This window comes from Protopterus annectens, chromosome 3.part1, assembly GCF_019279795.1.
Source record: "Protopterus annectens isolate FY-2018-M chromosome 3.part1, PAN1.0, whole genome shotgun sequence".
In the NCBI taxonomy this organism is placed as follows: Eukaryota; Metazoa; Chordata; order Ceratodontiformes; family Protopteridae; genus Protopterus; species Protopterus annectens.
This window is the reverse complement of record NC_056732.1, coordinates 1,354,140,930-1,354,156,355: the sequence shown is the minus strand read 5'-3', so window position 1 is coordinate 1,354,156,355 and position 15,426 is coordinate 1,354,140,930. Positions and strand designations below refer to the sequence as shown.

The window sequence follows — 15,426 nt, the reverse complement described above, 5'->3', positions numbered from 1 at the left end:
CCACTCACATTTTTAGTAACGTGGTTAAGAATCAAGTTTTTAGAGCCAGCCTTCAGGTTAAATGTACATGAAAAGGAGTTTCAACAGCAGATCAAAACTATACAGCATTGTTTAAGGATGAGAGGTTATAGTGACTGAGAAATAGTTGAAAATGTAGAGAAGATTAGAAGCTTGAGGGGGACCACAGCTATACCTTATTTTTCAAAACCTGCATCAGACAGAGTAATGTATAATAGGAACAATAAGTGTAAACTGAGGGTACCATTACATTATTCTAGTGATGTTAACATGTACATGAATGTCAGTAGAAAACACTGGCAAGTCCTTATGACAGACAAAGTTATTTCCAGAGTGATAGAACCCATCTCCAGGCTTGTATTTAGGAACATGAAATCCGTAAAAAGGACTTTATGTTAGTCAAGGAATAAACATGAATATAGCAGTAATGCCACTTCAGCATATGGCACTTTCAGTGTATGCACTTACATTGACAGCAGTTCTACTTTCACACACCCTGACCAGGATAGAATATATAAGTTCAAAGTTTTTGCCACTTGTAGCACCTTCCACATTGTTTACTTGGTACACTGTTAATAGTGTTCAAATGTTTACATAGGCAAGATGGATAGAACACTTAGAGAAAGAATAAAGGAACATCTGTATCATATTAGCAAAGGGAATACAACTAATGCCCTTGCAAAACATGTCATTGCCAGTGGTACTGAGCATACGTTTAATTTTTTGGTTATATGGAGAGTGCACAAGACATTAAGAGGAGGTGACATCAGGAATAGTACTGAGCAGCTTGAGTCTAAATGGATCATTAGACTGAGAGGTGATAGTGGGCATGGATTCAATGATGTGTTTCCTATAAAACCTAAGCTGAAATCTAGGAACCTAAGGTGTTGAATGTTTTTTGCTTTTGTATTATTGTATTTGTTATGCTTATTTGTTATGCTTTATATATATATATATATATATATATATATATATATATATATATATATATTTTTTTTTTTTTTTTTTTGTTACATATGCATTTTTATGAATGTATTATGATTTTTGTACTTAGGTGCTATGCATATGCTTTTATGACACAGTTTGTTTAACTAATTTGGGTGTTCCTGGTTCTTCTGGTCAACTCCTGTACTTTTCTCTGCCTCACAAGCATTTTCCTTTGGAACATTGGAAAAGGTTTCATTGGCATAGTCTCTCTATGAGCATTATTATCAGAAGAATAAGAAACAAAGTCCCCTTCTATTTGGTAGCGTACTTTTTGTGGTAAAACTTTTGTATTTCCTCCTTAACATGTTCTGCATCAAAAATGGCTCTGACCCTCCAAGAAAAAAAAAATATTCTGAAGATAGCTGGGTACAGCAGCTTGAATTGCAAACCTGCCTCTTGACATTCCCTGATTGATTGAATGAATTTACTCCTCTTGTACCTGCTGTACGGCAAATAATCATTTTCCACAAACACTCTTCCATCTCCAACTTTTAGTACTTTGCCCTTCTGTGACATTTTTGTCAGTATCAACTCTTTCTACTGGTAGGATTGCATATTTACTATTAGAAGTTTTAGCTGCTTTCTTAAGGCCAAGTTTAGAACACACACACAATGTGCCCTTTCTACTAACAACTCCTGCTGTGGAAACCAAGTACAATTGCTTATTTGTGCTTTCTTAAAATTAATACAGTCTGTTCCTTCCAGTTTCTTTGGTACAGCAGAAAATCACAGGTTTTTCCTATGTGCTCTGTCCTGTTAATTCTGCCATTTTTTGAAACATCTCTTCTTAAGCAGTCTCATACTCAGCCAGCTATTTCTTCATTTTGACCTTTGGTGGAAAGCTTTCCCATCTTGTACTCTACACTTTCATAGGTATGTATTCAACAGGTTTTTATACCATAGATTTTTATAGGGGATACATATATGTGTATATTTAAATATATAACTTAGGCATGAGTGGTCAAACACAGCTTCCTCTTTTTATTAGACACAGGTACCAGACCAGAGGAAAATTTGCAAGTCACCATCTACTGGTCCAAGTTGCTTTTGAATAAATGTAGGGAAAAAACTGTGCTTCATATAGGTGGGAAGCCTGTCCCAGAGAAGGTGTAATCTCTGAGACACATATATGTCCCTCCTACCCGTCTTATTTTTTGTAGATGAGGTTTAAGTCCCTAGATCTGGTATTTGTGATGCTGTTTGTTTTGCAGATTTGTAACAGGTCCATCAGGACTGAATCAGAGAATATTTTGTAGGCCAAGCATTGGTCGCCTCTCAACAGTCTGTAGGAGACAGAGTGTAAGGATGTGGCTTTGAGGTTGGCTGCATAACACTTGTTGTCTACATCATGCAGTTCTTTTTGTGACGAACCTCACTGATCAGCTACATACCTAAAGCAACATTGTACTCAATGATTGGTCTAATGAGGGATGAGTACAACAGAACATTAACATATTTGGTCCTGGTTGCCATATTCTTACTTATAAGTTGCTTGACAGAAAATGTTTTCCTTACTACAGCACACACGTGATGGCTAAAGGCCAAGTCACTGTCTACATGCAATCCCGAATTCCTGATCACTGGGTCTACTGTTAGGGTTGCATTATCAGAGTAATAATTTCCAGGGGTGGCTGTCTTTCTGATAGCTAGTTTTATATGTTTCTTGGCACTGAGTTTTAGACTGTGACTCTGGCACCAGTTATTTGTCTTTCAGGCCTTCTTGGAAGATATAAGTGTCTTTGGAGGATTCTATGACTGTGCCTGGTTTCTGGTTGTTTGTGAACTTGGTCAGTCAGTGGCTTGATGTTGGCTTTGACTTCAGAGAAGAAGATGACAAAAAGAGGAGTGGCCCCAGCACCAAGCCCTGAGGAACTTCGCTAGTGACTGGCATTTTTTGTGGCGGTAGACTCCTCTAGCCTGATTTCTTGCATACTCTCTGTGAACCAGCTGGCTATCCTGCAAGAGACATAAATACCTAATTTCATTGAGCTTGTCTATAGTGCCTGAGTAGGGTATTATGTCTTATACTTTGTCTAGGTTGAGGTATTCGTTATGCTCTATTTTGCCCTTGAATAATACTGCCTTGGTGACTTTCTTTAAAAAAAAAAAAAAAAAACCCATCAGGATCTGCCCTTGACAAAACCAAACTGTGTTTAATCCATTGTCTGAAGGATGTCATTATGTATGATTTCCATGTTAATTTTTTCCACAGCTTTACATATGAGACTACTTAGGTTTATGGATCAATAATGTCCCAGGTCCGGGACTTCCAAGATGGCTGCACATTAAGCAACAGTTTATTTCTAGCTCTCCCAGTGTGAAAACAGAAACTCAGCAGACAAGACCAATGGCTGCACATTAAGTAACAGCTTATTTCTAGGTCTCCCAGCCTGAAAACATAAACTCAGCTGAGAAGGCCAATAGTGTTGTCTTTATGGGTAAATTTCAGTAACTGGCTAGTAAGTGCAGTGCCTGGATGCCAGGAATAAAGAAATACAGAATACCTGAAAAAAATCAGCTACAAAAAGTGATGAAGAAACACTGACTGGAGAAAGTTCTGCAACTGTAAAGCAAAAAAGAAATGCAACCTTCAGACATGACTTCCAGTAACCTATAGGAAGATATAAGACAACTGCATACAGACCTGGTTAAAATGAACAAAACACTGATGGAGTGTATCAACACAAACAACAAAAGACTAGAAAAAATGGAAGAAGCTTTAAACTAATTCAGATGAGATGATAAAGCTGTAAAAATGGGTCAAAATGAAGAAGAGGCTGGCTGAATATGAGACTGCTTAGGAAGAGTTGTTTCAAAAAAATAATAGAATTAGAGGACAGAGCATGCAGAGAAAACCTGAGATTTTCAGCTATACTAGAGAAGCTTGAAGGAACAGACTGCATTAATTTTATGAAAGTACAAATAAGCAACTGGACTGGTATTCCAGAGCAGAAGTTGTCAGTTGAAAGGGCACATTGTGTGCATGCTCGAAAATGGCTATAAGAAAGCAACCTAGATCTTTGTTAGTAAAGATGCAATCTCCCACGAAGTACTAAAAGTGTGAGACAGCAGAGTGTTTGTGGAGAATGATTACTCATTGTACACCACACAGAAGAGGAGCACATTTATTCCACTATTCAGGGAATGTCGAGATTCAGCTGCGAGATTCAAACTGCTGTACCTAGCTGTCTTCAAGGTATTCTTCCCTGGAAGGACAAAATTATGTTTTGATGAAGTACATGCAAAGGAGGAAATAAAAAAGTTTGTCCAACAAAAAGTAATCTGTGAAACAGAAGGAGATTCTGCTTCTTCTTGTTCTGGTAACAAAGACCACAGAGGGACTGTACCTGTGAAACCTTTTCAAATTTTTAAATGGAAATGTTGGAGAGAAGGAAGGGAACATGCGAGTAGACTAGAAGAATTGAGGATACATCGGAAAGGTAACAGAGAGAGGATTTCAGAGATGAATAGTAATAAAAACAGTAACTTAATATGATATTACAATGCAGTAATTATATTTGTGAAATAGGACAAGAAAATCTGGAAATATTGGACTTTTTCAGAATTTGTTGGACTTGTGGGGGACTCTAAAGCATATGCCATACTTCATATCATTAATGTTTAGGAAAGTGCTTTGGGAAGGGGAAGAGAAGGGATAACTGCACCTGGTAATAAAATAAAAATAAGACATTGCCGCTTTCCCACCTATCTATTAAATAGAGAGGAATTTAAGGAATGGGTAGTGGAGATTATTCTAGAGGTGTTGGAGAGGATAGAAATTTCTTCTGAAAATATATCTAGGGAGTGGGATAAAATTAAGGTGGAGTTTAAAAATATGGTGGAAATAAAAGAAAGAGTGCTATGGTTAAGAAGTAATGAATTATTCAGAGGGACTGACAAATGTTAAAGTATCGCAGAATAGGGGGAAATCTCACAGAACAAGAAGAGGATCAACTGCAGAATGTTAGACAGAAAATAAGGGATTACCTCAATAATATGCACAAGCTCAGAAAGATTGCTGTTAAGCAACTGCTTTTTGATAATAACACTAGACTACAAAAACTTTCAGCACGACTCAGAGAACAAATTAGAAAAGGCTGCCATCAAACTTAGGGAGCCTATAACAAGGTAGGTAACAAGAGATCCTGTAGAGGTATTAGAAATACTTTGGAAATTCTATGAGTGTCTGTCTAGAACAGAGAAATGTGAAAATCAAGAAGAGGTACAAATGGAAATGTTTATGGAAAAATCAAATACTCCAAGGTTAGAGGTAGATGAGGCTCAATTACTAATGGTTTGGATAGGAGTAGATGAGATAAAAATTGTGATGTATAACCAATCTACAATAAAGTCCCCAGGAATAGATGGTACTCCTGTGGAAATTTGGAAGATAGGAGGAAAAAATGATAAAGATCTGGAAGGTTTTAACAGTATCTTAAGAGGGGGAGAAATACGACCATCTTGGAAGAAAGCAGTGGTAGCTGTAATACCTAAAGAGGGTAAAGACCCATCAGATCCAGCTTCATACAGGCCCCCATCAGTCCTAAACCATGATTATAACATGTTCATGTTCATTATGGCTAAAAGAATAGCAAAACTGATAGATATGAATCAATGTGGCTTTGTGGAGGGTAGGCAAACATTTGTCGACATTAACATTGATGATCCAGAGGGAAGCAGAATGTAAGGAAATACCATTGTTATTGGTGCATCTTAATGCAGGGAAAGCATTTGACAGAGTAAGCTAGGACTTTATGAACAGGGCATAGGAAGCATTTGCATTTCCTGAAAAAAATATATGGTTGCTTCGGAGGATATATGAGAGATGGGAGGTGAAAAGTAAAGTAGTTGGGGTCCTGTCTGATCATTTCTGCTTGAGCAGACAAACCAGGCAGGGTTGTCCTCTTCCCCCTTTATTATTTGCATTATATTTAGAACCATTGGCAAAGAAAATAAGGGACTTGGAAATTCAAGGATATAATTGGTATGGTAGTCAAGAAAATTTGGCTTTATTTGCAGATGATATTATTTTATACCTGACAAAACCATATAAAGACATTAAAGTATTGTGGAACATGTTGAGACAGTTTCAGATCTTTTGGGGATACAAAATTAATGAAGCAAAAACAAAGGCAGTAGTGGTAAATTATGTACCCACACATGAACTGGTTCAGGAATACCCATATTTATGGGGACATGATTAAATGAAGTATTTAGGTGTATAGATTAAAATGATTGTAGGGTGGCAGCTAAAGATATGTGGGAAGAGACTAAACAAAAGATAATACAAAACTGACAAAATGGAAGCCTTGTTATATGTATATGGATAGTAAGATGAAATCATTTAAAATGTTTTTAGTCCCTTTAGTCTTAAACACAGGTCAGGCATATTTTTATCAACCAGAGGAGAAGTTGTGAGCACCAATTAATAAGGAGCTGAAGGACTTTATCTGGGAAGGGAAGATGGAAATTGTCAAGTGAGATAAAATGATTCTTCCAGTAGAACAGCGCATATTAGGATTACCTAATTTGAAGGGTTATTTTGGAGCTACACAGTTAAGACTCCTATACATAGCACAAGCAGAAAACTAGAATTCAAAGTGGAAAGGGATGATGATGAAACGGGGGAAAGCTCAAGAAACAAGGATAGAGTGGGATTTTGGATGCAGGCCTTTAAAGAAAATAACAATAATCATACAGAATATTATATCAATAGCAGAAAGTATTCTAAGAAATAAACCAACACGAGAATGGAAAAAGGAGATTCTGTCGATAGGGATGACTGTAGTTACAAATACAGACAGTAGGCAAGAGAAGGCTGGAATTTATTGGAGAAAACTGGCAAAGGTATTGGGAGCAAATAAACAGAGAGGGAAAGATGATAGAACGTGAAGATGCCAGGAATTTATTTGGACTGCAGGTTAGAGATTGCCTTCCCTATCAGGGATTGATGTCAAAGTTTAGGCAAAGAGAAAGAAATGGAGGGGGGTCCTAAACGAAAGACCAGTGCTGATAGAGTTTTTAATAGAATCTAGAACAGAAGCTGTCATTAAAAAAATGAATGTTTAGTAGAGCATATAAAATATTGCATGATAACTATAAGAATCAATCAGAGGAGGTTAGAAAGGATTGGGAAGAGACACTGGATAAGCAATTCAAAAAGAAACAATGGGAGGATATATGTATGTCTCCCAAATATGCAACATAATCTAGAAGACTTAGGATTTTTGCCTGGAAATGTTTACACACATATTTTATACCCCAAGTAGACTCCAGAGAATTTTTCCGCAGGTAGACAGCAAATTTTGGAGGTGTGAAGGGGAAGAAAGAGGTAATTGGGAACATATTTTCTGGGAGTGCAGTGAGTTGGCAGACTTTAAGGATTCTCAGTGGGATGCACTGTCTGAGATGCTGGGTGAGCAGATTGGTCTGACGAGGGAGATGATTTTTCTGCTCTATGATAGAATCGGAATTGCCTAGACATGGTAAGGTCTTGCTGTTTCTAATAATGGTGGCTGCCAAAAAAGCAATTACTAGAAAATGGAAATCAAAATCTAAACCAACTATACTGGAAGTATTGAATATAGTAACAGAGATAAAACAACTGGATTTGAGATCTTTAAAAAAGGGTAAGAGCAAACTACATAGGAGACAATGGGAATTTTGGGCACAATACATACAAAGGAGGAAAGAGATTTAAAAGGTGGCAGGACTTAAATGAGCTATGTAATGTTTGAGTGAGAAATATTGGGTAGATTATAAGAGATGTATATTGTTTGCAACTGGGAGTGTGTCAGTATAGTTTGTGATGTAAGATGATTGCAACTAGGATTGTGTTGGTGTGGTTTGTTTTTGTATGTATAAATGTACGATTGTCTATGTAGTAAGTAATGGTTTAATAAAGATGTTTCTCATTTAAAAAAGGGCTGGAATTGAATAATTTATGTAATATTCCTTATAATATATGATATATAGCAATATATGTGAAGTATAATGTTTGTTATGTGCAGTGGCTAATGTCACCACACAGCAAGAGGTTCTCCGGTTCGATTCTCAGCTGGGGTGCCTTTTCTGTGGAGTCTGCATGTCCTTCCTGCATTCATGTGGGTTTCCTCAGGGTGCTCCAGTTTCCTCTCATGTTACAAAGACATGCATCTGGAGCGTTTTTCTTCCCAGGTCTCAGCTGAAAATTGAATTGTTCTAAGTCGGACTTTCCCGGTAAACAAATTTTAAATAAATAGAAAAATAAATAAATAATATAGTTTGATTACTTTTATTTGAATATAAATGTGCCTGTGTCACAAGTGATAATTCAGTAAAGGTGTTTGAAAAACAAATAATGTCCTAGCTCCCTGGATGGGCCCATCCTTGTGCAGAGGGATAACAGTTGCAGTCCTTTCATTCTGCATGAAGCCTGTTTGGAGGCTGTGGTTAAATAGTGATTCTAGTGAGCTCAATAGGTCATGTTTCATGCTATTTAGGAGGTATTCTGGGATATTATTGGGGGCCCATTAATGTAGTGTTTTTGGCCTTGGGAAGTGGTTTGAGGGTATGTTCACTAATGATAGTTGGGTGAGTTATGGTTAGAGATATTTCTTGAGATGTGCCTGGAGAGAAAGTGGGATAAAATTGGAGATGAATTTATCAACATTAGATTTGCTGTAGCCTCTGACTCTGTGTAGGTGGCTCCATTGTATAGGTCTTTGCTCCCCCACACCACCATACCATGGTCACAAAATATCAAGAAAGTCTGCAACACCAAGAAGTGTGCAATATGCAAACATTGCAAAGAGCACTGTGGAGGAAATTTCATAAAAGTTACTGTGACATGTTGCAGTGACCTTTATGAATTTGGAAACAGCTCTATCACATTGCAGTATTGTGCCATAGCACAAACACATGCAGCATCATGTAAGGCTGGCTCCACAGTTGTGCTGCATGCTAATGAAGCAGTCTGGGAGAGAGCGCTATGCTAACTAGCTATGTGCTGCCCCTCTCTCTCTCTGTCCCCCAGAACTGCCAACAGTAAGGCATCTACACTGTATTCAGGAAATCACTCGTGTAGATCAGCACAGCCAAGGCTAACACGTCATGTTTTGGCCATATTCATCTACCAGCACTGACAGTAATATGGGGATGGGGGATGTGGGGGGAACCACTAGACGCCAGGGATACTACACATGTGCCATAAGGCCACCTAATTTAGTATGAGAATCTGTGGGGGTGGGGGTGGGAGTTGGGGAACAACTAGGTATCAGGCAAAGCACACTAGTGCTGTAAGGACATTTCAGCTAATATAGGGATTCAGGGTGAATGGGGGGATCACTGGAAACCAGAGTTAGTACACTTGTCCCATAAGGGCACTTCAACTAGTACAGGAATCAGGGGATGGGGAACCACTAGGCACCAGGAATATGACTTGCAACATAGCAGGGCAGACAACTTGGATACAGATACAGGGACTGTGGTGTGTGCTTGTGTGCTCAGGACAGTGACTGAGGGGGGAATACCTGTGCCTATAGATGCAGCCTCAGCAGTTAACTACTGCAGTGTGAAGCTCAGCAAGGATCGGCACGTGGCAGTAGTTAACTGTGATTCAGAGGCATACAGATTAGCCAATAATGAGGTCATTCCTCATTGTAGCTAACATGTCTCTGAAATGCAAAATACCATGTCCTGGGAACAAGGCCAGGCCCTTTAATGAATCCCCAGAAGTATTTTTTGATATAAGGGTAAAGACTGTCCATTGACAGACATCAATTTCATTTATAAAAAATTGAACATACCACAGTCAACAATGTACATATATTTACATATTTACATATATATCTATATATATATATATATATATATATATATATATATATATATAGACAAATACATGTGTGTGTGTGTGTGCGCGTGTGTGTGTGGTGTGTGCATGAGATGTGAAATTCCTGCATCCTTCCAAAACAAGCAGAGTGTTTCCACCTCAAACTCATCCAAGACTGGTGGTGTGGGTAGCAGCATAGACTTTAGATGGTACCTACTAGGGGAAGGGTTTTATAGACCAATCACTCAGGACATCAACTGTGGTGCTCAGTAACCTCTAGGTGGCAGACACATATCATAGACTGCACACCACTTTGGGGCTACCCACTCAGCAGTGGAGAAATTGGCTCTAGGTGATTTGGTGACATTGACTAATGTCTTAGAAATGGGCATGGGTATTTGCCGGCAATAAGTAGGTTTAGGACCTGACCTACTTCAGTCATGCCTGAGACACATACTGATGGTGGAAGGGGTCAATGTGTCCCTTTTGGCCAGTGTGTGCCCCCCTTAAAGCCTAGCACCCCTATGTCAGTAAGCAACTGACTGGCTGATGTCCAGTTGCCCAGCTTGGTTTACTTGGGATAGCTGTGCTGAGTGAGAGCTGGATGTAAAACCAATCAACCTGCCAAACATAAACTAAGGATTAGAAAGGCATATAATTCCAATAGATAAACGTTTAATGTTAGTGCTTTCACAGTTCACAATGACTGCTTCATCATCTGATGAAGCAGTCATTGTGAACTGTGAAAGCGCTAACATTAAACATTTATCTATTGGAATTATATGCCTTTTTATTGCCGTGGTTTGGTTCATTTTGTTTTTTGCTACGTTTTAACAGTGCTGTGTGTTGCAGCCCTGAGTGGAGAACCGATCCTGTTCCTGGTTGTTGTTGCTATTTGGTTTTATCTGATAAACTAAGGATTGCTACACTCGGTATAGATTTACTGACAGGATGGAGCTTGGAAGTGGGTGACATGATGTTAAGAAGGAGGCTGGACATTCTCTGTATAATAGAAGACAAGATGGAAGGGCAGTGCAATAATGCCATGTGGCTTGGGATCCAGACGCAACTACTCAGGAGGACAGACTAGAAGTGATGTGGGAATTGTGATGAAGAAGAGTCTTCATAAGACAAGGAGGGATGTTAACAGAATTAGTGACAGATGTGTGGCAATCAGGCTTCAGTGTAAGGATAGACTGTACTCTTAATCTCAGCCTATACTCCACAGAAGGGTTGTGAAAAAAAGTGGAAAAGAGAGCATTCGGGCAGCAGTTGCAGGGCCTGCTAAACAAAGCAAGACATGAGTTGGTGCTGATAATGTGGGACCTGAATGCTCGTCAGGCTGGAAAGAAAAGGATATGAGTACTGCCTGAGTCCACATGGATGGGGCAACAGGAATAAAGGAGACCATTCTAGATTTTTGCCTAGCAAATGGCTTGAGGGTGGCCAAATACATGGTTTAGTAAGAGAAACATTCACAAGATCACATACAAAAATGGCTAACATGTAACTCAGGTAGACTTTCTCCTATTAATGAAAGGGCAGTAGGGTAGAATCAGTGATTGCAAAGTCATCCCCAGCAAAACAGTTGGCCCATAGTGTAAACCAGTGGTTGCCACAGTCAGCTGCAAGCAGTGATCAGGCAAGGCTTTAAGGTCAGCAGAGACTAGGTTGAAGACTTGGAAGTTGACTGGAGAGAAAACACAAGAGTTCAAGGAAATACTCAGGACTCTGGCACATAAGGAAGAAGACAAAATGGGTGGAGTTGAAGAAAAATGGCAGTGCCTCACAACAGTATGTGCAGGGACTATAGAACAGATTTATGGCCAGGTATAGAAATAAGTTACAAGAGGAAAGCTGATGATCAAATGCAGAAGTCTAGGAAGTCATAAAAAATGAAGAAATGAAGAAAAAGTTGGAGATACAAAAAGGACCAGACTAAGAAGAAATACTGATTGGCTAACAAAGAGTCTAAGAGAGCAATTGCAGTAGTGAAGAACAAGGCTTCAAAAGCACTCTACCAGCTTCTAGTCAGCAGACACTCTTCATAAGTGTCCAACAACAGTCTGCTCACCAGTCCACAAGATGTCAAAGGCAGATAGAAGGAGTACTTCCAGCAACTACTAAATGAAGAAAACCATGCAGAAGCTGTACTGTCCCAGGCAGGGATGATGAAAGAAGAGGAGTCCATTCTAGAAGAAGTAAGAAAAAAACACAGAAAATGAAGCCAGGAAAATCAGCAGACTCAGATGAGGTCACAGCAGATATGATCAACATGTTGGGAGAGTTTAAAAAAAAAGATGTTGCGTACGTTAGGGGAGAAATGACTTCTGATAGTACTCATAGCAGTATGAAGAGAAAGGTGCATCCCAAATGACTGAAGAATGTACATACACTAGTGCCAGTATACAAGAACCAAGGGGATATTCATAACTGTGGGCAGTACAGAAGTATAAAACTCCTGTTAAACTGCATGAAAGCCTTTGAGAATGTGATTAATAAACAAATATGCACTGTGCAGAATAGTAGAACCAAGTCCAAACTGTGTTTAGACTCACAGAGGGTTTCCTGGTGAGAATTGGTGATGGACTACATTAGCAAACAGGTCAGAGGGGCCAGATCAACAAAGTTGCTGCATGCATTTGATGTGGCGTTACAGGTAGTCTCTGAACAAGAACTTCAGCAAAGAAAGGAAGAATGAAATGCAAAACTGAAGACACACTGGGATAAGTCATAGTTCAGATAAGACAGTTGTAATGGTAGCAAATGGGGGAAATCAGAAGTTGAGAATTGATTTAGAAAGGAAATAGCAGAATAAGTTAACAGTTTCATGTACTAGAAAGAAGAGAAGTCTGAATGAGGAGGTTAAAGCTAGAATTAGTACTACTGCATGATACAGAAACTTGGGCAGTGAAGGCAGAGCAGTTGAGGAAGTTTGAGGTGATGGAGATGAAGTGCCTGAGATGGGTAGTAGGATGCATACTGTGGGACAGACAAAGAAATGAGGACATCAGACCAGAGGCCCATGTAGCTCCAATTGCAGAGAAAGTCAAAGAGAACAGATTATGGTGGTTCAGGCACAGGTACTGGAATGTAGAAGACAATCTGGTGAAGAAGATTTGGAAGAGACAGGAAGAAGGTAAGAGGAAACAAGGGCATCCAGCAAAGATATGGATAGATTGTATGAGGAAAGATCTATAACAGTCAGGAATGACTGCTGAAGAATGTAGGAGAGTGGCATTGAATCAAGAGAGAGATAGAGAGATGGAGATAGTTAACACAACACCTTGACCCCATGTAGAAAATGGGAGGAGGGGGCTTGATGGTGATAATAATACAAGAGACCCTGTAACAGTCCTCCTTCCAGAGTTAATATATTGCTTTGGAATCTACTTAAACATCATGATTTAATGTTATACTGACTTTCTGTCTCTTAAGATAGTACAGCTGTATAAGGCATTTACCATAAGAACAAATCTTACCCTCCTCCCCCTTTTAAATGGTGTTTTTCTGGATTTCTAGCATATATGCTACTATGAAGTTTTTATACATGAACAGTTTTTCAAGAAGTTGCATTCACTAATTTCCATTTACTTCACATAGTTCTGTATATTTACATATTAGTAATTTTGTTATTTGTAAACATCTATTACACTCATTTTAAGTAACAATTTTTGGGTAGCATTTTAGATATTATTATTCTGTTCCTAGTATGAGTACTGTGTCACATTTCTGTACATATTATAAGGCTGGTTTGGCATTGTATTTGTGTTCCATAAATAGACCATATGAATAAGGAGTTAGATCATTCTCCCCAGATATACAAGAATGTTTATCACTTCCTGTTTCAGTAACTTTATAAGTACGAGAATTGCATATATCCTTGCATGGTATGGCCCACTGCTGGGAAAAAGCTGGCTAGATAAATGAGACATCGAAGGTTGGTAAATTCCAATTTTATGATTTAATGTTGCAACTATCTCTTTTTGAAGATCTATTGCAATGGTAACTACTTTACACAACTGTAGTTCATCTATATATACTAGTAAACCAACTAAAATGCAACCTTTAGAATCAAGAGGTAATTTAGCATTTTTAAAATTTGAGTTGCTCGCATGTAGTATGTATATATGTTTGATCAGTACTGTACTGAAACATATTACATTCTGTTCTTTTTTTTGCAATGACTAAGCTATATCTTTTAAGTTTGTTTTCTACCATACTGTTTCTTTCAGACATCCTGTCTATAAAGTCAGACTATGGAGCTTCGGTCATTCAAAAAATGATGTCAAGGTGAGTTTCTAACAGCAGCTTATTTTCTATTTATAGTACTAATTAATAAGTGTGGTCTTTACACACAGTGCAGACTGGAAAAGAAGTTGTTGACTGCAACTGAGCTGAAAATATAAGTATCTTGCTTTTTTTGATTATTTTTACAGATTACTGTTTTTAAAATTTAATATATATATATATAGCACTTTGTCTATTCTGTATCTTTACAAATCCTTATCTGTTTAAAAAACTTGTGTCTCTAGTGCTTGCTGGCTGTAGGGCTGTAGGCTATTTTGTCCCACCCTCCCTCCCTGTTGGTGTCTTGCTCTTATACTTGGTGGCTTTGCAGTTGCCCGCCCCTACTGTGACACTCCTCCCAGTCTAGTGTCATTAGCTCATTCTGCCTAATACAGAGAGAACATTTGATAAGGCCTTCTGTTCCTCCTTTTTCCCTTTCAAAAAGTAAAACAAAACTTTTTTTCTTTCGCCTGAACCTCCTTGTGTTCTGACTGTGCTTCTCAAACATTTTGGAATTATACAGTATATTTCAGAGCATTTATTATAACTGTAATAGCCTTAATATTGCTACAACTCAAGTGCTCTAGGTTGCACTGCATCTGAAGTGTTTGTGTGTTTTAGCTGCTTTTCTGTATATATAGACTTTTGTTTCTTTTACTAAATAAGCTCTGTAAAGTTGTTTTATTGCATTTCTGCCTTTATTTCTGATGTTTTTTTGCACTTTTAAAGTTTGTTTTTGCCTAGTTTAATTGGTAGGCTACACACTCAAGTCATGCTTGAATTAAAGCATTTACTGTGTTTCTGTACCTAATTTCTGCTACTTTGTAAGAAAAAAAAAAAAAAAAAAAAAAAAAAAATTCCTTGTTTCCCGCCTTTACTGAACTAGAATAGTCCAGTCTTCAGGTATTGCTGATCTCTGGGCTGTGTCATAGTTCCTGGGTTGCCCATATCCTTATTTGGATAGGATGAAGCTTCTTTGTTCACCAGTGAGAGTGGGGAGCTCTGAGCAGCCTATCTGTCCCTTGAGGAGTGGTTCCAGCCCAGTGACCTGTAGCTTATGGGCCGTTTTGGGCCATTTCCTATCTCTTTCTAACCCCCTGCTTTAAAGCCAGCTTTAGCGCACTTTTGCGCTTGTAATTTAGTTTGTCCTGTTTTTTGCATTTACCTGTTGAGGCTACACACTCAAGTACGCTAGCCTGTGTCACATATTTACTGCATTTTCCTATTTGTTGAAAAAAAGAAAAACAAAAAAAAAAAAATATTATCCTTGTTTCCCGTCTTTCCTGACCTAGAATAGTCCAAATACAGGCTTTGCTGTA

The 15,426-nt window shown here is 38.4% G+C and overlaps 1 protein-coding gene across 1 annotated transcript in view; it reads left to right on the top strand.

Moving 5' to 3' along the window:
* Window positions 1–15,426, top strand: part of MAPK15 (mitogen-activated protein kinase 15) — a 1,649,688-nt gene that overhangs the window by 1,115,192 nt on the left and 519,070 nt on the right. Inside the window, exon 10 of the mRNA XM_044067386.1 lies at window positions 14,053–14,110. Coding sequence (XP_043923321.1) covers window positions 14,053–14,110 — 58 coding nt within the window. The remainder of the gene's footprint in view (window positions 1–14,052; window positions 14,111–15,426) is intronic.